Source organism: Trachinotus anak, unplaced genomic scaffold, assembly GCF_046630095.1.
Source record: "Trachinotus anak isolate AG129_WGS33_773 ecotype Australia unplaced genomic scaffold, CSIRO_AGI_Tana_v1 ptg000008l, whole genome shotgun sequence".
NCBI classification, from domain to species: Eukaryota; Metazoa; Chordata; class Actinopteri; order Carangiformes; family Carangidae; genus Trachinotus; species Trachinotus anak.
This window is the reverse complement of record NW_027273859.1, coordinates 5181532-5203849: the sequence shown is the minus strand read 5'-3', so window position 1 is coordinate 5203849 and position 22318 is coordinate 5181532. Positions and strand designations below refer to the sequence as shown.

At 42.1% G+C, this 22318-nt stretch overlaps 3 protein-coding genes and 1 long non-coding RNA gene across 11 annotated transcripts; 3 read left to right on the top strand and 1 right to left on the bottom strand.

Moving 5' to 3' along the window:
- Window positions 1-1737: 1737 nt before the first annotated feature.
- Window positions 1738-12242, top strand: susd1 (sushi domain containing 1). 4 transcript variants are annotated; one of them, XM_071482024.1, is made up of 18 exons: window positions 1739-2061; window positions 2147-2287; window positions 3103-3258; window positions 3637-3789; window positions 4873-5052; window positions 5709-5888; window positions 6044-6223; window positions 6441-6620; window positions 6732-6911; window positions 7056-7235; window positions 7877-8041; window positions 9829-9923; window positions 10091-10277; window positions 10390-10483; window positions 10660-10915; window positions 11012-11051; window positions 11263-11356; window positions 11813-12242. In XM_071482024.1, exons 1-18 carry the CDS (start codon window positions 2028-2030, stop codon window positions 11829-11831), a joined length of 2514 nt encoding a protein of 837 aa, XP_071338125.1. In that variant the 5' UTR covers window positions 1739-2027; the 3' UTR covers window positions 11832-12242. The 4 variants fall into 4 exon arrangements, with proteins under 4 accessions (XP_071338121.1, XP_071338125.1, XP_071338126.1 ...); XM_071482020.1 differs by having other exon boundaries at window positions 1738-2061; window positions 6441-6911; XM_071482021.1 differs by lacking the exon at window positions 1739-2061 and having other exon boundaries at window positions 2150-2989; window positions 6441-6911.
- On the bottom strand, window positions 3196-14008 carry LOC139623649 (uncharacterized). 2 transcript variants are annotated; one of them, XR_011691565.1, is made up of 7 exons: window positions 13869-14008; window positions 12647-12716; window positions 11241-11353; window positions 6365-6506; window positions 4864-5044; window positions 3618-3781; window positions 3196-3295 (listed from the first exon to the last, which is right to left on the bottom strand). It is a non-coding gene; the product is annotated as an uncharacterized lncRNA (long non-coding RNA). The 2 variants fall into 2 exon arrangements; XR_011691566.1 differs by lacking the exon at window positions 12647-12716 and having other exon boundaries at window positions 13869-14002.
- Window positions 13024-16519, top strand: zbtb26 (zinc finger and BTB domain containing 26). Of its 4 annotated transcripts, none has more exons than XM_071482026.1 (2): window positions 13024-13533; window positions 14731-16519. In XM_071482026.1, the coding sequence occupies exons 1-2, from the start codon at window positions 13385-13387 to the stop codon at window positions 16076-16078; spliced, it is 1497 nt and encodes a 498-aa protein (XP_071338127.1). In that variant the 5' UTR covers window positions 13024-13384; the 3' UTR covers window positions 16079-16519. The 4 variants fall into 4 exon arrangements, with proteins under 4 accessions (XP_071338127.1, XP_071338128.1, XP_071338129.1 ...); XM_071482027.1 differs by having other exon boundaries at window positions 13476-13593; XM_071482028.1 differs by lacking the exon at window positions 13024-13533 and adding an exon at window positions 13615-14630.
- Window positions 16520-16918: 399 nt separating this feature from the next.
- Window positions 16919-21329, top strand: p2rx4b (purinergic receptor P2X, ligand-gated ion channel, 4b). The gene is made up of 12 exons (XM_071482030.1): window positions 16919-18500; window positions 18674-18821; window positions 18924-18995; window positions 19284-19356; window positions 19456-19552; window positions 19644-19724; window positions 19863-20004; window positions 20160-20296; window positions 20373-20466; window positions 20563-20628; window positions 20713-20817; window positions 20972-21329. The coding sequence occupies exons 1-12, from the start codon at window positions 18358-18360 to the stop codon at window positions 21002-21004; spliced, it is 1191 nt and encodes a 396-aa protein (XP_071338131.1). The 5' UTR covers window positions 16919-18357; the 3' UTR covers window positions 21005-21329.
- Window positions 21330-22318: the final 989 nt, after the last annotated feature.

Sequence of the window (22318 nt, the reverse complement as noted above, 5' to 3'; positions counted from 1 at the left end):
TAACTTTATATTTTTTCTCTCCTGTAGTTTGTGCTTCTCCTCTTTCTCTCTCTCTGTCCTCATTCTGCAGGTATCAGCAGGATCCAGATGTACCTCCACTCATTGTTACTATTGTCAACACTGTTGTCTGCTATCATTGATAACACTGTAACCTATAGTATATACAGATGTTCCTGTCCTGTCTCTCTCAGTTTTTTCCCCTCTCTCCTCCCCCCTCCAAACCCAACCAGTTGAGGCAGGACCCCCCCCCCCCCCCCCCCCCCCCCCCCCCCCACACACACACACACACACACACACACACACACACCCCACACCCCCCTCACACCCCCATTTACATGTGGGATCATAGGACAAATAACTACACACAGTTCTGGCTCTGAATCACCAGTGAGCTCTGTGTTCACACTCACATGTGAATCTCTTTTTTCTTGTAACATTAATGTTTGGCTTCCTTTCATGCTTGTTTGTTTGTTAACCATTCTTCTTCTGTCCTATTCTTTTTCTGTTTTATAGCGGTTGTTTACTATATTTCTATTCTCTAAGTCATGTTTACTAGGCGTCCTCTGGTAACTATGGTGACCCCGTGTTTAATATCACAATGCCATGAACTTTGAGTAATTCCTTCAGGCAAAGTCTTCAGAAATGTCAAACTTGCAGAAAGTTTGAATAAAATGTCTGCTAGAGAGCCTTCATGCCCTCGATGGTTTGACAGCGGGACAGCCCTAAATGGACTTAACGTGAACACACCTCAAAGTCTGTGAGTTTCTGAGGGTGGACATTGGGATTGGGCTTTCATCTAATTCTACAATCACTTGCTATAAAAAGAAGCAAGTGTTTCTGACTGAACTAGTTTTTGTGCAGTTTCCTATCAGAGTTAAATAACAAGAAAAGACACAAGTGACATAGAAAATCAAGTAGAAAGGAGGTACACCACTGCCATCCTGCTTCACTATCAGGGGTCTCATGGATATGAATAACCTTCACTTCCTGTTGACTGTGGATGAACATTATTGTATTATATTATATTGGTAAAACAACCAATGATTATGCTGTATCCTGTCCGGTTCTACTCAACAAAGACACACTCTCCAGTCTGGTCTTGGATTGGAGCAGAGAGCCCTGGTCTGAGAAACAGACCAGGGTTAATCAGTCCGGCCGTAGCTTACTGGTTTGAGTGACAGTGAGACCCCAGTTAGGACCTTGCTGGGCAGAGAGATAGCAGCTCACCAGACTTATCTCCCCCTCCCACAACACACAAACTGACACCCCCCAGCACCAAGACAAGACCCTGTGGTAGGATGAGGAAGGACTTCAAGCACCGGTTATATGTTTGTGGATTATAATAAAGGATTAATTGAGGCACTTTTATTTTGCAAAATTAATTTTAAATGCACTAGTAAAGGTTAAGCTGCACCATCATATTTATTAAATGTAATGTACAATAGCACTGTCATTCACATTAAGTTGTACTTAGTAGTAGTAGTTTCCACATATGTACCTATACCATAATTTTTAACAAATGCAGTGGAAATCCATTGAGAAAAAACCAAAAACCCAATTCTGTAGCAGACATGCTTCAAGATAGCAACAAACCATGTTTCATGTGCTTCTGAATGACACAGTTATGTGTTAATAAATGACACAGTGTTTGTTAAGGGGCATCCAGCACTTTCCTTAGCCTAAATATAGCTGTTATCAGCACAGCAACATGAGTGTGCAGTTCAGCAGAGTGAGCGCTGGGTGTATCATCAACACATGTGAAGCGTAACTGATTGTGTCACTGAGCGACAGATGAAGCCACAAAAACCACAGGCTGTAAGAAGACCATTGAGAAAAGAAGTCACTTCTCCCTGTGACCTCAGCTCACTCCCAATCCTGGTTATCAAATGTGCTCAGCATCACCATGGTCCACAAGACGGAAGTGAAAAATGAAAAAAAGAAGATGAGGATGAGGAGGCTGACTGTGTAGTGAAGTACAGAGACGGACAAGACGACTCTCACAGAGGACTGAGCTGGGAAACACAACAATGATCGTGGTTTTTCTGCTCTGTGTCATTGCAGGTAAAAATACTGATGAGATTTTCACCCCATTATTCCCATTTAGTTATAATTCATTACTTGGAGAAAGCTGCCTCTATCCTCTCAGGTGTGCCAGCAGCCAGCCAAACTCTGGATGTGTGTGCCTCCTGCCACATTAACGCCACATGTGACGACAAGGCAGACAGTTCTGGCAAAGTTTGCAACTGCAAGTACGGGTTTGTTGGAAATGGAAGAACCTTCTGTCAAGGTAGGACGAAGCTTTTATATTGTTTATTTTTTATTTATCGTGTCAAGTAAGTCTCTATATTATATTATATTATATTATATTATCATAAAATTCCTTAAAATTGCTCTAATTCATATTTTTATATCAACAATGGATCAGTGGTTTTGGTTCAGTCTCCACACCCTTATTAGTTTTTCAAAAATCCACCAACAGCCAGCTTCTCTTGGGAGTATGGATGTTTAAAACAAAAAAGCACCACCAATCAGCACCAAGCAGCAGCCATGCATAGTTAGTGAGTACCTGCTGAGCATGTTGGAGCATTTTGCAGCTACAGAGCCAGATATTTTCTGTTAGGAGTCGGTCCTAGGCAGAACAAAGTTAAAATGGGAATACTGGACTTACAATGGGTGAACATATAATATAACAATAATAACACAACTTTAAATTAATGTAAATGTTGCTCCATGTCAGGCTGATGTGTGAATAGGCCACAGTTTGCTTATATGCTCAACAACATTAACTTTTTTAAGGTGATGTCCATGTTGCATTCACGGCTTGTTTCTTTAGAGACCAAAACAAGACGAAGAGTCTACAGGATACATCCTTAAAGAACCATGAAAACTAAAGGCGGTCCATCTCATAGTTGTTATAATTTTTATATGCTAAATATTTCAGTGGACCAAAGTTGCAGACAGAGCGACAGGCCGACATTCCTCGAGCCACGTACATGAATAAAACTTAATTAACGCAGTTTAAGGAGAAAGAGGAAAATATATTTCAGCTCCTTCTCTTCTAAGTTTAATAATGATGAAAAGAAATGTTTTTTTTTCTTCCAGATAAAGATGAGTGTCAGATAGGAGCCAGTAAGATCTGTGGGCAGCACACCACATGCCACAACACACATGGCAGCTACTTCTGTACCTGCCTGTCTGGCTACAGCCCCTCTAACAACATGGCCGTCTTCATCCCTAATGATGGAACCCACTGTCAGGGTGAGTGTAGGCTGGACCTGGGGCTGTTTTCTAAAATCTGCAGAAAAGAGAAATGTTGAATAAAAATGTGATGTGCCAACACACACTGATCAGCCCCAACATGAAAACCAGCGACCAGTTTTAATGGTCCTGCAGACAAAAGCTTAGCAAGCGACATCTACACACAATGTGATGCATTTTGTTACCATTTTACTACAGCCCTTTAAAAGATTACAACTGAAGCTAAATGATTAAAGGTTATAGTTATAAAAAAAAGAGAGGTAATCTTTAAAATAAATGGTTCCCAGGGTTCTCTCTTCCTGAAACTAGTGTTTGGATATTAACAGAATGGATGACATTAGTGTTTTTAATTCACACACACTCTCCCTGGCTCTGCAGATGTTGATGAGTGTGAGGTCACAGGGCTGTGTGGAGAGGGAGGTCAGTGCAGGAACCTGGAGGGCAGCTTTGAGTGCAGCTGTCAGCTGGGATACCGAGTCCACAATGGAGCCGAGCCGTTTCATCCTCACAGAGACAAGGCTTCCTGCAGAGGTAAAACTGCATTCATGGTATTAGTATTATACTTAGGTCTTGTTCAGTTGTATACTCTGAACAAGACAGACAGGAACAGGGCAGTATATAAGAGACTGTAGACTGTCGACAGTGGTAAAGTATGTGAAGCCGTTGGAATGACTTGGTTTTCTGTAAGGAACTTGAGCGAATAACACAAAAACTATTGGACTCTTTTGAGTGAACACAGCCAAGCTGGAGAAAAAGTAAGTGAACCCTTTGACTTAATAACTGGTACCAATAATCTCAAACCAGCTCTTCTAGTAGCTGCTGATCCGACCTGCACAATGTACAGGAGGAATTTTGGATCATTTTTCGTTTTTCGTTTTTTCGTTTCACAGCACCTCTTCTAGATTAAGGTCTGGGTTCAGAAATCATGATGCTCCCTCCACTGTACTTCACTGTTGGGATGATGTTGTCATCTTGGTTTGATTTTCAGTACTAAACAGTCTCCATTTATAAACAGTGGACTGATAAATATCTAAGCTCTCTGAGACTTTATAACCCTCCCATAGTTTTATGCAGGTCAAAAATTCTTCATCTTAAATCTTGTAAGATTGTTTGTGAGGTTCACATCAGCAGATGCTTCTTGTGAATATCAAACTCAAAATGTTTTTTTATACTTCAGAGAAGCTCTAACCCACACCTCCAGTCTGGTGTCATTGACTGGACTCCAGGTTTACTAAATCCTGACTCCAGTTAGCTTGTGTTCACGTCATTAGCTGAGGGATTCACATACTTTTCCAGGCTACACTGTGACTGCCTGAATGATGTTTTCAATATGGACAAGAACAACACAATGATCTGTGTATCATTAGATGAAATAGATTGTGTTTGTTGATAGTTGTAACTTAAATGACGATCTGACCATATTTTAGGACAAATTTACACATAAATGCAGATTAATCCAAAGTGTTCACTTACTTTTTCTTGCCACTGTAGTAAAACTATTATCTGTCTGTTGTATTAGTCAAAGTCTGTCCTGAATGTGGCCTCGGTGGAGATGATCAGAGGGAGAAAAGCTGGATCTAAAATGTGTTTTTTTTATGTTCTTGCCTCTCTCAGTGGTCGACTGTGGCCAGCCTGCCTCAGTGGAGGACACGGTGCTGCTGTCAATCACAGGGACCAGATACGGCAGCGTGGCCACGTTTGTCTGTGATGAAGGCTTCATTTGGGCGGGTGGAGACAACACCTCTGTGTGTGGAGCTAATGGACTGTGGTCAGGAACAACTATGGTCTGTGAAGGTAACAAAGCACTAATAAAAAAAAAAAGTTTCTGTGGTTCCCTCTTCTCACATTAACAATTCATGATCAGTCATCAGGACACTGGGGCTGAACTGAGCAGCTCAGAACATTCATCATCTACAAAGAGAGTGTGTTTGATTGTTTGGCTTTTCTGGGTTTAAAACATGACAGAGCTTGATGATATGATCACAAATCTATATCTTGATAAATTGTCACAATTATCTTGAAACAATCAAATCACTACTAATATCTTTAGCCATGCTAGTGGCCTCTCCAATGGATGACAGGACAGTGTCAGTCTGTACACCACTTTGTTACAGACTGAAACATCTCAACAAGGATTAGGTGTAAACCTCAGGATGAACTGTAATGACTTAAAGTAACTCTTCATCGTGCATCATTATCAGGTCATAATTGTAATTGTATTGTCCATTAGTTTCAGCTCTGTTAAATGCTAATAATGCTAACATGCTAAACTAAGATGGTGAACCTGGTAAACATCACGCCTGATAAACATCAGCATGTTAGCATCCTCATTGTGAGTTAGCATTTAGCTCAAAGCACAGCAGTGCCTGAGCGCAGCCTCACAGAGCTGCTAGCAGGGACTCATGGTTTCTTTAAGCAGGTTTCACGCAGCGTGTCACTTTGGTTCTCAGAGGTTGACTGTGGCTCTCCCCCTGCCCTCCCTCACTCTCACATGCTGTGGAATAAGAGCTCAAGGATGGGCACCGAGGTGGTTTATCAGTGTAACTCTGGCTTTCATAATGTTGGAAAGGGAAATGTCTCCATTTGCACTGCTGCTGGACAGTGGGAAGAGCCGCCTGTGCTCTGCCAAGGTACAGTCACTGCTTTATCACATCGTTTTACAGGAACACCTCACCTGAGCCACACACATGTACTGTACGTTTCTCCTTGTTCACATTTTTAATTTGAATGAATCTAAATTTGGTTGTTCATATCACATGGTTGTGGTGTATGTTGTTCCCTGTAGAGATTTTGTGTGGAAGTCCTCCTGTTAGTGAATCCACTGAGCATGTGTGGAACGGTGACACAGCTCCTGGCAGCACTGTGCTCTACCTCTGTAAAAAAGGCTTTTTTAGCAAAGGAGGAAATAATGTATCAGTCTGTAATGAAAACGGTCAGTGGACACCGCCCGCTCTGTCATGTCAAGGTAATTCAAACAGTATATAGGACTGCTGATGAAGCTGTTCTCTTTGATCATGTAAAAAAGGTAGGAACCATTGGTTGTGTTTTCTATTCTACACACCTACTTTTGTGACTAGTTTTAGGAAAAAATGATGACTTATCTTACCCTGTCTGATTAGTGTGTGACTGCTGCATGAAGCTGATTGAATTCCAAATGTTGTATGTTGTATTTCCTGTCCCAGAGATATTATGTGGGGATCCCCCAATGCTGCCCCACGCTGGGCAAGTGTGGAACGGCAGCTCCACCCCTGGAAGCACAGTGACTTACTACTGTAAAACAGGATTTTATCACAGTGAAGGAAACAATGTGTCATTGTGCACAGTTGATGGTCACTGGACACAGTTAAACATCTCATGCAAAGGTAACAACTTGCTCCAGAATATTGTCAGCGCTGTGGTTGGTATTACTCTCTCCTTGTGTTGTCCAGAGTCAAATAATAACCAGTTAAATGATGTCATCTCCGTCCCTGTAGAGGTGCGGTGTGGTGCGCCCCCTCCCATCCCTCATTCAGTCATGCTTTGGGATAAAATTTCCACTGTGGGCTCTCAAGTTGTTTACCAGTGTAAATCTGGATATCACAGTGTTGGAGAGGGAACTGTATCGGTCTGTTCTGCCAGTGGAGAGTGGGATGAGGCATCTCTGCTCTGTCAAGGTGATGATGACATTTATCTGCACATGAGAATATTAAGTCACCTACTGACTGAAAGTCATGTTAATAATATGAAGCTGTGTTTTAAGACATGTGAATTTGATCATCTGTCAAAATACCTGTAATGACCTGTGTTTTTTGTTGTAGAAATCAACTGTCAAGAGCCTGTTTTTAAACCTCATGCTAAGATATTATGGGATGGCACATCGCACATTGGCAGTGTGGTGCATTACCAGTGTGATGAGGGATATCACACCAGGAGCCTGAGAAACTCCTCAGTATGTGGAGAGAATGGACAGTGGGAGGATATTGATCTATGGTGTGAAGGTGCAACGTGACCAATATATATTGGAAAAATGACTGATTGATTTTTTTTTTTACATATTTTATATTGCTCCAATACTGAAAACTAGTAGTGACCCAACATGAGAAAAGCACAGATTTAGTTGTTAATACTGAAAAATGATCTCTTTGCAGCTGTCAGGTTTTGAATGTGTGAATCCTGTATGTCTGTTATGAGCCCACAGTCTGTGCTAACTCATGTCTGTGTGCAGAAATAAGCTGTGGTCCCCCACTAATCCTCCCCGATACTAAGCTCTTGTGGGACCACACCAGCAGACCAGGCAGCGTGGTATTGTATGAGTGTGTGGATGGATTTTACCTGGAGAGTGGAAATAATATGTCAGTATGTTCAATATCAGGAGAGTGGGGGAAAATATCAGTAAAGTGCCAAGGTACAGTGATCACCTCTATACATAAGCACGCATCTGTTCAACTGTGGAAGAGTCAGTATTTGTGATAATTGACATGTCACTGATAAATGCTCGGTTTTGTATGTATTGAAATGCTTACAGCTTTCATTATTTCCTCATCACCCTTTTCTTGTCATTTTTATGTTTTGGGTTTCCTTTGGTTGCTGTTGTTTTTTTGGTTAATCAGTCATTTAGTGCCACTGTTTTTTTTTCCAGCTAAATGTGGTCCAGTTCCTTTCCTTGCCAACTCAGAGGTGGTGTGGCACAACAGAAGCATAGTGATCCACCGCTGTGTGGAGGGGTATCACAGCTGGAGGGGCAGCAACGTGTCTGTGTGCAGCTCCTCTGGTGTGTGGCAGGAAGCCACTCTGAGATGCATAGGTGAGTAAAAGAACATCTGTAGGCTGATGTTCATTACAAAATAAAAGCTGCTCAACAGGTGTGATGCTTGTTTGCATTTTGAATATATACAGTGGGGCAAAAAAGTATTTAGGTCAGCCACCAATTGTGCAAGTTCTCCCACTTAAAAAGATGAGAGGCCTGTAATTTTCATCATAGGTACACTTCAACTATGAGAGACAAAATGAGGAGGATTTAAAAAAAAAAAAAAAAAAAAAATCCAGAAAATCACATTGTCTAATTTTTAAAGAATTTATTTGCAAATTATGGTGGAAAATAAGTATTTGGTCAATAACAAAAGTTCATCTCAATACTTTGTTATATGCCCTTTGTTGGCAATGACAGAGGTCAAACGTTTTCTGTAAGTCTTCACAAGGTTTTCACACACTGTTGCTGGTATTTTGGCCCATTCCTCCATGTAGATCTCCTCTAGAGCAGTGATGTTTTGGGGCTGTCGCTGGGCAACATGGACTTTCAACTCCCTCCAAAGATTTTCTGTGGGGTTGAGATCTGGAGACTGGCTAGGCCACTCCAGGACCTTGAAATGCTTCTTACGAAGCCACTCCATCGTTGCCCGGGCGGTGTGTTTGGGATCATTGTCATGCTGAAAGACCCAGCCACGTTTCATCTTCAATGCCCTTGCTGATGGAAGGAGGTTTTCACTCAAAATCTCACGATACATGGCCCCATTCATTCTTTCCACGGATCAGTTGTCCTGGTCCCTCTGCAGAAAAACAGCCCCAAAGCATGATGTTTCCACCCCCATGCTTCACAGTAGGTATGGTGTTCTTTGGATGCAACTCAGCATTCTTCCTCCTCCAAACACGACAAGTTGAGTTTCTACCAAAAAGTTCTATTTTGGTTTCATCTGACCATATGACTTTCTCCCAATCCTCTTCTGGATCATCCAAATGCTCTCTAGCAAATTTCAGACGGGCCTGGACATGTACTGGCTTAAGCAGGGGGACACGTCTGGCACTGCAGGATTTGAGTCCCTGGCGGCGTAGTGTGTTACTGATGGTAGCCTTTGTTACTTTGGTCCCAGCTCTCTGCAGGTCATTCACTAGGTCCCCCCCTGTGGTTCTGGGATTTTGGCTCACCGTTCTTGTGAGCATTGTGACTCCACGGGGTGAGATCTTGCGTGGAGCCCCAGATGGAGGGAGATTATCAGTGGTCTTGTATGTCTTCCATTTCCTAATAATTGCTCCCACAGTAGATTTCTTCACACCAAGCTGCTTACCTATTGCAGATTCAGTCTTCCCAGCCTGGTGCAGGTCTACAAGTGTGTTTCTGGTGTCCTTTGACAGCTCTTTGGTCTTGGCCATTGTGGAGTTTGGAGTGTGACTGTTTGAGGTTGTGGACAGGTGTCTTTTATACTGATAACAAGTTCAAACTGGTGCCATTAATACAGGTAACGAGTGGAGGACAGAGGAGCCTCTTAAAGAAGAAGTTACAGGTCTGTGAAAGCCAGAAATCTTGCTTGTTTGTAGGTGACCAAATACTTATTTTACCGAGGAATTTACCAATTAATTCATTAAAAATCCTACAATGCGATTTCCTGGATTATTTCCCCCAATTCTGTCTCTCATAGTTGAAGTGTACCTATGATGAAAATTACAGGCCTCTCTCATTTTTTTAAGTGGGAGAACTTGCACAATTGGTGGCTGACTAAATACTTTTTTGCCCCACTGTATGTCAAGGGGTTTGATGTATTGTAATGACAAATGATTAGTCTGTCATCACTCCTTTTATTCCCATATCTCTTATAGAAATAAAGCCACCTGTCACTCACTTGTATGTTCTCAATGAAAAATGTGTGCGTTGGAAAGCAGAGAAGTACGAGGAGGATACAGAAGTTTACAAGGTAACAGGAGATGTCATCATCCTTCTCTCACTGCAGCTGCTGTATATTTATCTTTGAATATTGTTTATACTTATTTGTCAGCCTTTTACCATGCAGTTACTATACTGTTTAATCTTTGGAGGGTGTTGTGATCCTGACTGATGCCACATTTCATGTAACCATTCCAGGTGACGTACATAGGATCCAGAGACTACCAGAGGTCTTTTCGTGATAAAAGGAAGCAGTTTCTAAGCTCCAAGGCCGACCAGCTGGAACTCTGTCTCAAGCTGCTTCCAGTCACAAACTACAGCATCTCCATCACTGCAGTGTCTGCCAGATTCACAGCCACCATCACCACTAACACCAGTCTACCAGGTATCACTGTACCACCAACTCCCAATACTGCGCTGCACTGGGAATGACATCATTATATTTTATATCTTCTTTATACTGAGCAATGCACATTAAAGATAAAAACATTTCACAGTTCCTCCAGCACCAGTTGTTTACTACAGAGAATTTGAGACTTCTGCACCAACTTTAAGGCTGCGCAGATCAGCCAACACACTGGACCCAATAAGGTAACAACCAAGACCAAGTACCTGACTCACATGTAGCAGGGAATGAAACAGACTCACATGCACCTTCATACTTTGCTTATTTAAAAGTTCATCCCATTAATATGGACTTTATATATTCAACTTAAAACGTTGCATGTTGCATCTTCAAAGTAAAATATTGATTTTTCCTTTGGCAGTTTGTACCAAGTGTTTGTGCTTCCTGTCGAGGAGATCATGGTGTTTGATTGTTCCGGACGTGGACACCCAGACCCCTCAATGAAAACCAAATCTTCTTCAGAGTACATTACTGCCCAGATCCTCCTCACACGCATCGGGCCAGAGTTGACCTTTACTGTTGGGGATGGACTCCACTATGGAGGTTTCTATAATGCGCCACTGAACAATGGCAGGAACTATTATATCATCTTACGAGCTGTCAGTCAGTGGAAAACAGTGGGTGAAACAATTACTCTACATCATGAAAATTTGTTGACTAGCAAACCGCAGCAGACTTTACTTGTGAAATTATCTGAATGTTTTCTCTCCTAGGATTTAAAAAGTTCCTGCGTCCTCTGGGCTAAAATAGGAGGTAATTCATTGGCTTAATCAACCAACTGCTGTAATGTGAACTTTAGAACTAGGATGTGAGATTGAGATTTATTTTGGGAAATCACATTTTACCTATTTATATTCTGAAGTTACATCGGAAAGTAACAGAAAGTATTTTAAAATGCAAAAACAAGCAGATGTAGAAAGTGCTTTACTGCCAAATACTCACGTAAAACATTTCCTTGTTCCAGGTATGTCCTATGTGCTGAGGGTGTCATCGCTGTCTGCTGCTGCATCTGTAGGACTAGTTGCTTTGGCCATTTTGATTGGATACAGTTGCATCTGGTATGGAAGACACACAGTTTACACTTCAAACAGTTAATCAATTAATCAGATGTCTAGTACTAATTCAAAACTTCATTGCCTAAACTATAGTGTATCCTCTGGTAAAAAGATTCTAGTGTTGTGGAGTTTAAATATATGTGTGATCACATGATACTATTTAAAGCTTACATTATAGAACAACTCCTGTTACAGAGGTAACAGATAAATCAACAGGAAATAGACGTTACAAATCCAAAGGTTTGACATTATTTACATTAAAATACTACTTTTGCAGAAGTGTTTATGACTGTTGGTGGTAGTTATAGATTCTTTATATATTGGCTAATGCTGACAAAAAATATTTAGTAGAAGAAATTGCTAATACCGTCATACAACATGTACAGTTCAAGTTCATGTGAGACACTGCATATGGCCTAAATGTGGTTTAATAACCTGTTTGTTTCTGTCATTTTTTAGGTTTTTCAAGAGGACATGACACCACTCAGTGCCGATGTTCTGTGAATAAATGTCTTGATTTTCTACTTGTAATTTTGTACATTTTGTAAATAATTATAATAAACCTTGTCTCTGCCTTTTATTTAATTACTGGTTGTTGGTGTGTGCAGTAATGCTGTCTGAAGAGCATCGATTTATGTGTGTGTGATAAACCTTTTGTCAAATTTTCTACTATCATTGATCTACAGTGATAAGCCATGCTAGACAGTGAGATCACATTTGTACACATTGTTAACTCGGAGTCTGTTTAGGCTTCCGTATTGTGACCACCCTGCCTCTTTTGGCTGCTGTGCTTGCTGCTTGCCCTTCTTCTTGTGTTCTGTGTTGCAGATGCAGGGGGGGCCTCCAATCACCACAATTATGTAATAAATAATCTAAAACCAACAAAAAATGTACGAAATCTAAACTTTTTTTTAATTCCACATATTCACGTTAGTAGAATTTTCAAAACATAAAGAACATAAAATCTCAACTCAAACGCATTTTCAAAATATATATTCGGAGAACAATAAAAGCCTAAATAAGAAACTAATAATTTCAACATTATCACGCTGTAAATATGTTTATTTTAATTCATTATCTTGGAATTTAAAAAAAAAAAATGTTTTGTAAGTGCGCCTTTACTAAACATAGTTGGCAACACAGCTTCTGCCTTTTAATTGCAAATTGTCCATTGCTTATTTAAGGTTTTGTTATTGTTTTGTTTGTTTTGGGGCTTAAAGATCCACCTCTGGGTCTTGCTTATTGGGAACACTTGGGACCGATGTTCCCAGTACTTACAGTACACAGCCTCACCTGGAAACTCTGCTCCTGGTGACCCACGCTCCCCGTTCTTGGTCTTCTTTTGCCCTTTTACTATCCAACACTTGAAACGACAATGTATCACTCATGCACACACTACTAATTTACTGACTGCCACACCTCAGAATGTTTTTGACATTTTTATGCATTTTTGTTATGTTGCATTTAAATAAATGAATGTTTTTTGTTTTTTGTATCAGTTACCATTATTTTGTCATGGGTTTTGAGTTGGTCACATGGATGTATTGTAAGATTTGTGAAACTGTCTCACCTGCATTAGACTAATCTGTGCACATAAGTAAGACTGGCCTAATACTACAGACCAGTCTAAAATATCTTTGTGAAACCAGCCTCAGGGGTGAGTTAGTTGAGTTTTGGTTAGGAAGATAGAGGAGAAGCTCCTGTTTTTCTTGTTGTAGCCGGCGTGTTGACTAATACACTCTGTTGTCCTGGGTTTGTAAAATGCCTCTTGGAGGATTTTTATCAGATCCCAAGGTAGAAACACACATAATGCACTTAAGTTTACAAGGGAGGAGAAGAGGTGCAGTGTTGTTGGCTTCCCTCTCTTACTGGCGTCGAACGAAATGACAAATACGGCTCTAAAATGATAAAAAATTAAATTAAATTAAATTATAATGAAGTGATAGAAGTATCTCATATTTGGGGAGAAGCAGATCTCTAATTACAACAGCCACGACTGACGCATGGCAGAAAGAATAACATTCAGAAACTATGGGTAGACGCCACAGTGGAGACATGGCTGTAGAATGCAGAACATGTCAGAGCCAGTCTGCAGCAGAGGGGGAGCGGCGCTCTTGTACTGGGCCTTTAAATGGGTTTTGCATCCGGAGCACTGCGTTCATATCCCCAGCCAGACACAGGTCAGTGTCCCAGCGATAACAAACCACCTTTATAACGGGTCTGTTAACACGGGTTAGCAGGTAAACAACACTTATTACAGTGTCAGCTAAAGCAAAAACATACGGCAGCTAGTTAATTAGCTACAGGGTTGCATGTTATCATATGGCCTGAGATGTTTGATAAAAGTGGAGGAGTAGGCCAAATCGACATTTGGAGGCGATTTGTAATTTACTGTTGTAGTTCTAGCTAACGTTAAGCATGAAGGGTCACTTTTAAACAAGATTTTTTTTATAGCTGAAACCCACAGAGTAATACGGAGGCCACATGTTCTCCTCACAGGAGAACCAGCACTTACATGTTCCCTCACCGGTGGCGTTGAGCTCGTTTTATTCGACCATAGGTCAGTCAACTCGGACAGCTAAAACAGGGAAGTGCTAATCTACGATTACAATTAGACAGTTTTACACTAATGTCTTGTATATCTGCAAACCTTACAATAGCATATGTGTTTGATTGTTGTTTAATTAATGACAGTTTCGGCGCTCTTGGGGAAACATTAATCAACGGTATTTCATATTTTTAGCTTACACGTTGCTCGGCAACGTCGCTGTTAGCCTGACCGGATAATGCTAGGTAAATGACGTTAGATTAGTGCTAGCAATAAAAGTTAATTAAACTAGTTTTTGTTAATATCTGATTTGCTTTATTAACGCCGAATTGAAGAGTCGATAGTGTTTCAGAAAAATAGATATACTGAAGCGTAAATGTGTAGAGCAGACAAAATACAAAGACGCTTGTTTGTGTTCAGTTATGAGGTTTTTGAATAAAGTCTGGTTCTATGCACTAAGTCTAACCCAGAGCAGCAGGCGCTAGGTTTGATGGAGATAAGGTCGTGGAGTTCATGCCTATGACTGACGCAGGTGGTGGTAGTTATATTTATTAGCTCTTTGTCTTTGTTTGTAATATGGGCTGTGTCTTCCTTGATGTAGAATATGATGAGCTTCCATGCTTCTTAGTTTAATGGAGAGACAGTTTTGTGGAGAGACAACAGTTGTGTATTCTTATGCAAAATATTTTGTGTTATGTTAATCTTTGTATATTATTTATTTCTATGAAGGTAAGACTGTCTGCTAATAGCTGATGACAAAATTCAAATTGACATTTTGTGTGCAGCTGGTGCAGAGAGATAATACAGTCTCTGTATTTGTCCTGAACAGGTGCACTGCTGCTGTTGGCATTCAGTTCACTATGGCCCAGAACCAGGTGATCCTGCAGTTCCGATTCGCCACGTTTGGGGACTCCATGCTACAGAAGATGAACGTCCTAAGACACCAGAGACGATTCTGTGATGTCACTGTGCGCATCAACCAACTGGAGGTCCCTGGTCACAAGGTGGTGTTTGCTGCTGGCTCTTCTTTCTTGAGAGACCAGTTCATCCTTCAGCAGGACTCCAGGGAGATCCAGATCTCCATAATTCAGGAGGCGGAGGTGGGCCGGCAGCTGCTGCTATCCTGCTACACAGGCCAGCTGGAGTTTCCAGAGCTGGAGCTAGTGCATTACCTGACAGTGGCCAGCTTCCTTCAAATGGGCCACATTGTGGAGCAGTGCACTCAGGCCCTGAGCAAGTTCATCAAACCTCAGGCTGCACGCCAGCTGGAGGTGGATGTAGATACAAGGAGGGAGAAGAGGGAGGAGGGTTTATCCTCCGAGGCCCAGAGAGAGCAAGAGCGCACTCAGGTGCGGACTGTCCATCAGGAGGAGGAGGAGGTGGAGCAGGTTGAGGATGACAACATTGGTGGTGATGATGATGATGAAAGCGACGACGACGACGATGATGATGTGATTATACAGCCTAAGTCCCCGCTCCAGATTTTGAGCAGGCGTCCAAGACAGGTTATGGCGGAGAATGACATCACAATAGTAAAGGTAGAGTCTGTGTCTGATGTTGCAGAAAACTCCATCACCGGCCACTTCCCCACCAGCCCTCCTGCTGCTCTCCACTCCCCTGAGCCCCAGCATTCACTCATCAATTCCACTGTGGACAGTCGCAGCAGTGAGATGGCAGTTCCACCTGGCATGGCCGGGTACCCGCTCACCCCCCCTCCTCCGTCCCCTCCTGCAGAGAAACAGAGTGCACACCAGAGGAACTACGACAAGCCTCTGCAGTGGTACCACCAATGCCCAAAGTGCGCCCGGGTCTTCCGCCAGCTGGAGAACTACGCCAACCACCTCAAGATGCACAAGCTCTTCATGTGCCTCCTGTGCGGAAAGACTTTCACACAAAAAGGCAATCTGCACCGACACATGCGTGTCCATGCTGGCATCAAGCCCTTCCAGTGTAAAATATGCGGTAAGACCTTCACTCAGAAGTGTTCATTGCTGGATCACCTTAACCTGCACAGTGGGGACAAGCCCCACCGCTGCAACTACTGTGACATGGTGTTCGCTCATAAGCCAGTTCTTCGGAAGCACCTTAAACAGATCCACGGGAAGAACAGCTTTGACAACGCAAACGAAGGCAGCTTGCACGACGGGGGGCTTGACTTTGATTTTGGCCGAATATGAAACCTGTGGATGTTTTTTTTAATAGAGTTGTTACATACCATCAGTTATTTTAATGGGCATGATGCAGATTTTCCCTCACATGGGACATTAGTCAAATGAGTCATCATAAATTTAGCAGTTCATACGACGATGGAGCAAAAAGTCAACGATTGCATTATAAAAGACATGACTGATGGTTTTCTAATGATGACTTAAACTGGAGATGAAGTTTTCCTGGTGTACATTTCACTGTAGCTTCATTACTGTGGACTATTTTTTCTATTTTTTTATACAGTACATTGTAGATGCCTTCATATCATACTTGAAAATTCAGCACTGAAACACATAACATAATGACTGTATATCAGTAGTTTTATTCATGAATTAACATATCTGTGTGTCTAATGTGTCCAATGAAAAAAACCATTGCAGAAATAAAAATATACAAGTGTATATTGTGTATACAGTTTACTGTAGACTTTCTGTTTTAACTGTGTGATTATGACAACAAGGACTTCATAAGTAAAAGAAACTTGAAAGAAGGTGGGTATAACAATATTTTATTGAAGGCAAGCTACACCAGTGACAAATGAGATGCCAAAGTGTTCATGTGACCTGAAATGGTTCTTTTATATAGGCTTTATATCTGAGATACAATTGGACCAAAGTGACATTGTAGCTGTCCTGTGTTTATGAAAGTTCATGTGTGTTATGAAATTAAAAACTGACTCTTAACCTATGTTGGTTTCACGCTCTTCATATTGTTGCACATTTATGTCCAACATACATGCATATCAGAATTCAATATTTATTATTAAATATGTATTTATTAAATATAGTGCGTGCAAAATGTTAATGCTATAGTCCTAATGTTAAATTGTGTAGTAGTACGATTGACAGACTTGAAATCTTTTTGTGTTTTCACAGTTCTTATTGTAGTTTTTTATTCACAGTGCAGAAGAATAACGAGCACTACTGTTTCAGCTAATACTTCCTTCAGTGGGCAGACTTGTACAAGCTTTTTAAGCAGTGAGAGTTTGCAGCCTGAGTATCTGAAAGTGGCATGCAAATGTGTGGTGAGTTGTTATAACAAAGGTTTCATTATGTCTGCTGCAGTGTCTTCAGACCAGTGAGTAGATTACTACACAGCAGAGCACTTTATGCATGTTAAAGTTACAGCTTCACCCTGTTGTCACACTGCTTTCACAACATGAAATTATTCACTTGTGTCCTTCATATCTGTGTTGTGCAGGCGCACAACACACTTCAGCCACTGCACTGGAGTCAGTGTCAGGGGTGGACACTGGGTGGACAAGGTGAACCAGGGCTGGTTCACCTAGTCTCTGTCTTCTCCTGGGATCTAATATAGAAAGAGTTGCATTGATCGATGATATCAACAGGTGCAGTGCTGGCATGTGCCCAGCCTCATGGTATCATCTATGTCCTGATAACGGACCAATTAAAATTAAAACAGCATGCAGACAGTCCAGTTGGAAATGATCTGTTTCAGTTTTTTAGTATTTATGGGAGGATTCGTTTACAACAAACATAAGTAAATATAGGTGAAAATGTGCTGAAATAAAGCCAAAATGTCCAGTCTTGTCCCTGACCAGATGTTATTCATGGCTGGCCTACAATACCCAAGTACAATCAGTCAAACAACCAAACAATTAAACCACAGGTCAGGATTCATTACTGAATCAGTTCACCAGACTCAGGCCCAAAACATGAGTCAAACAACTTCAAAAAGAGGAAAAACAAGCACAAAGACACAAAACCAACAAAGATGATAAAGCTCAACAGATGGAAAAAAGAAAAAAAAAAAAACATGGAAGACCATGATAAGCAGCAGAGGAAAAAAATGAACAGATTACACTTGCTTAAGTAATAAGATTCAGCATTGTCCTTGCCAATTCCACGCTGCCTTATTCTGTTCATATGTGTTACTTACACATCATTACATTACTAACATATATTTTAGTTTTTGAAAGGTGTGAATCAACTCAAGAAGATGGCTATCAAATTCACATTTTAGTGCGTGACTGTGATGCTTTGTGCAAACTGACAGTATTTGCACTGAATCATAATTTATGAGCACAGTTTGAACTTACCGAGAAAATATACAAAGCTTTATTGTCCAGCATTAACTGCACAGTGTTTATGGTGTCCACAGTCCGTTACACCTGAAGTGAAGTCACATGTTTGTACAGTGAAGAAGATTTGAATACAATGATTTGAATAAGGGCAGCCACGTCCACTTATCACTGTGACACAGTCCATCACTGGTGTGTGGTGCAGCGATGAGCAAGACCGAAGGCTGCTGCCAGGGCTGTATGCATTATGTGTTTGATTATGAAACACCAAAAACACTGGTTATTCCAAGCATAAAGTTAGGATGTGCGTTCAGGTTCACGCAGTTCCTGGTGGTGCTGTATGTGGTGGGGTGAGTAACAAAAAAAAAGATCAGTGGCAACACGTTGTACTGGGTTGGAATTTGGTGAGATATGGTTCTAAAGCTAAACTAGTTGTGACTTATTGCCGTATTATCGTTGCCTATTGTGTGGGGACTTGTGATTTGATTGCATTGTTAAGTACAATAGTGCTGTAAACGTGCAGGTATGTGTGTGTGGTGCAGAAGGCCTACCAGGACACAGACTCTGTCATCAGCAGCGTCACCACCAAAGTGAAAGGTTTTGCCTTAACTAACACATCTGGCATGGACCCCCAACTCTGGGATGTGGCTGACTACGTTATCCCTCCTCAGGTATTTGGACCCACACACAAACATGGCAATGGTGGTGTTATACTACTGTATGACTTAAGTATTTCATTGCCTTGTGATTTGTGCTGCTCTTCTGTCTAACAGGGTGGCCATTCCTTCTTTGTTATGACAAATATGGTTGTCACCCCAGAACAAATACAGTCCCGTTGTCCTGAGGTGAGGCGTGGATGTTACCTGATGTCCTGTAATACTCACAACATGACTCAAGAGTTTAGGTTAATTTGAAAGTGTTTTCTTTCAGGATTGCAGTTTCTTTTTTTTCATTGCTGTTTAATCTGTAAATTATTGCCCCAACTAATCAATTAATCATTTAGTCAAACATGAGTAATTTTGTTTCCAGAGCTCAAGGTTACATTTTTAAATTGTTTGGCTCAGGCCAATAACTTTACTGACACAGAGGGGTTACATTAGTTTCAGTGTGCTGACAGGTCATTTCTCCTCTAGTTTCCAAGTCCATCAACGACCTGTGTGGATGACTGTGACTGTATCGAAGGACACAGTGATCCTCGGGGCAGTGGTAGGCCTTTGATATATCAGCTTTAAAAGCTAAAATGAGTCAGGTACATTTATGTTATATCATACAGCAAACTGCAGCTGGCATTTACTCTCCACCCAGGTGTACAAACAGGACTGTGTGTCAACTATTCCTCAACTGTCCTGACCTGTGAAGTGTTCTCATGGTGCCCTCTTGAATTAGACACTCAGCTGCCGGAGTAAGGATATAAGTAATGATATATTATTCATATGTAAATACAGTATAATGCAGATATGGTTGGCTTGACATGTTGTTTCTCTGTCCCACAGACATGCACTGCTGGCTATGGCAGAGAACTTCACTGTGTTGATCAAAAACAGCATAACGTACCCAAAGTTCAATGTTCACAGGTCAGTACAGAACACTGTATCTGAAGGTAAGGGAAAGACATGGGGGAGAGTTGTAGCCTCTTATCATTGCAGTATATGCAAACGTACTGTTTTATTGTGTGCCATTTTATCAAACGTATGTCTTCCCTCCTTCCCCAGAAGAAACATACTGCCGCATATTAACTCCTCATACCTGAAGAGGTGTCAGTTCAATCGTTTAACAGACCCTGACTGCCCCATATTCCGCCTCAAAGACATCGTTTCAGAGGCTGGAGAGGAATTTCAAGATATGGCTGTGAAGGTACACCCAGAATCAAATATTAAAAAAACACCTTTATATTTTATTTTAGTTGACTTTCAGTTGTCAGGTCTCAACAGTGATTACAGTGTATGTTCGTCTACACTCACACACAGTGGTAATTAATTTAGTTTTCAAGCTTTTGTATGTGTATAAAGGGTGGCATCCTTGGTATTATTATCGACTGGAGCTGTGACCTGGACTGGTGGGCAAGGAAGTGTTATCCCAAGTACAGCTTCCGCAGACTGGACAACAAACACCAAGTCAATAACGTGGCCCCTGGATACAACTTCAGGTAAAACTGTTTTTGACACAGCCTTACTCATAAATGGATTAGCCGACAAAGCTGAAATAGTGAACATTGTTTTTAGGTTCGCCAAATATTACAAAACCCCAGATGGAGAGGAGACCAGGACCTTAATCAAAGCATACGGGATCCGGTTTGACGTCATTGTATTTGGAACAGTGAGGACTGAATAAATCTTGTATTTCAGCATCTTAATCTAAGTGTGTATGTTCTCTTCGTAACGATAATGCCTTGGTTGTTTGTTTATCTTGCAGGCTGGGAAGTTTGGAATTGTACCAACTATAGTGAACCTGGGTGCAGCGTTGTCATTCCTCAGTTTGGTGAGTAGACATGTTGACATGGAGAAGAAAAAACAGTTTTCTGATGATGCACAGAATTTGAGTGTTTTAATTATTTTCCCTCAGGTCCCCATGGTTTCTGACTGGTTCATGTTGACATGCACGAAGAAGAGAGATCTTTACAACAGATATAAATCCACTTATCTGAATGAGGATGCTGAAGCTGAACCAGTGAGTGACTGAACCTTCAGGTTCACATTAATGCGTACATACAGTACATACATACATCCCTCACTGACAGTCGTCAGTATTGAATACTATAATGAATAACCTTACTTTCTTAAGGTCAATCATTCTTCTGTTTCTTTCTGTTTTTATAATACAGATATCAATGGGCACCTCCTATGGAACTCAGTAACATGGTCACAACAACATGGGGACATTTTTCTGCAGACTGATCTGAACCTGCTCTAAAAATTATCTCCAGTATAATTTGAATTCTCCAATAAAATTGGTTGAATGTGTAAATGTAAAGAATGACTATAAGAAATGTTATTAAAGCAAAAAAAGGAGAAACAGGATGACCATGCCTCCATCCCTGGGTCACAGGGGGGTCACTGAATAAGTTTGATCAGTATGAAAATGATGTTAATCATGTATTGTGGCCTTCACAGTCACCAGATATTAACCTGGTTGAACACCTATGGGGGATTTGGGACCAAAATACTAGACAGCGCTCTCTACCACCATCATCTAAACACCAGGGGAGGGAATATCTGGAAGAATTTGGAAAAGAGAACCAACACCAAGAAGCACCGAGGCTGTTCTGGTGGCACATGGTGGCCCGACACCTGTCTAAGCCACTTTATGTTGGTTTTCCTCTGTCCTCCACCTCTGTCCTCCCCCTCTGTCCTCCACCTCTGTCCTCCCCCTCTGTCCTCCTCCTCTGTACTCCACCTGTGTCCCCCACCTCTGTCCTCCCCCTCTGTCCTCCCCCTCTGTCCTCCACCTCTGTCCCCCACCTGTGTCCTCCCCCTCTGTCCTCCACCTCTGTACTCCACCTCTGTTCTCCACCTCTGTCCTCCACCTGTGTCCCCCACCTCTGTCCTCCACCTGTGTCCTCCCCCTCTGTCCCCCACCTGTGTCCCCCACCTCTGTCCTCCACCTGTTTCCTCCCCCTCTGTCCCCTACCTCTGTCCCCCACCTGTGTCCCCCACCTCTGTCCTCCACCTGTGTCCTCCCCCTCTGTCCCCCACCTGTGTCCCCCACCTCTGTCCTCCCCCTCTGTCCCCCACCTCTGTCCTCCACCTGTGTCCTCCACCTGTGTCCTCCACCTGTGTCCTCCTCCTCTGTCCTCCACCTGTGTCCTCCCCCTCTGTCCCCCACCTGTGTCCCCCACCTCTGTCCTCCCCCTCTGTCCTCCACCTCTGTACTCCCCCTCTGTCCTCCACCTGTGTCCTCCCCCTCTGTCCTCCACCTGTGTCCCCCACCTCTGTCCTCCCCCTCTGTCCTCCACCTCTGTACTCCCCCTCCGTCCTCCACCTGTGTCCCCCACCTCTGTCCTCCACCTGTGTCCCCCACCTGTGTCCTCCACCTCTGTCCTCCACTTGTTTCCTCCCCCTCTGTCCCCCACCTCTGTCCTCCTCCTCTGTCCTCCCCCTCTGTCCCCCCCCTCTGTCCCCCACCTGTGTCCCCCACCTGTGTCCTCCACCTGTGTCCCCCACCTCTGTCC

Coding starts and splice junctions, on each gene's coding strand:
- zbtb26 (XM_071482026.1), top strand. CDS start 13,385: ATGGGTAGACGCCACAGTGGAGACATGGCTGTAGAATGCAGAACATGT. Junction 13,534..14,730: donor ATATCCCCAGCCAGACACAG/GTCAGTGTCCCA, acceptor TGTCCTGAACAG/GTGCACTGCTGCTGTTGGCA.
- p2rx4b (XM_071482030.1), top strand. CDS start 18,358: ATGAGCAAGACCGAAGGCTGCTGCCAGGGCTGTATGCATTATGTGTTT. Junction 18,996..19,283: donor TACAGTCCCGTTGTCCTGAG/GTGAGGCGTGGA, acceptor TTTCTCCTCTAG/TTTCCAAGTCCATCAACGAC. Junction 20,297..20,372: donor GCCCCTGGATACAACTTCAG/GTAAAACTGTTT, acceptor CATTGTTTTTAG/GTTCGCCAAATATTACAAAA.
- susd1 (XM_071482020.1), top strand. CDS start 2,028: ATGATCGTGGTTTTTCTGCTCTGTGTCATTGCAG. Junction 5,053..5,708: donor AACAACTATGGTCTGTGAAG/GTAACAAAGCAC, acceptor TTTGGTTCTCAG/AGGTTGACTGTGGCTCTCCC. Junction 9,924..10,090: donor AGGATACAGAAGTTTACAAG/GTAACAGGAGAT, acceptor TAACCATTCCAG/GTGACGTACATAGGATCCAG.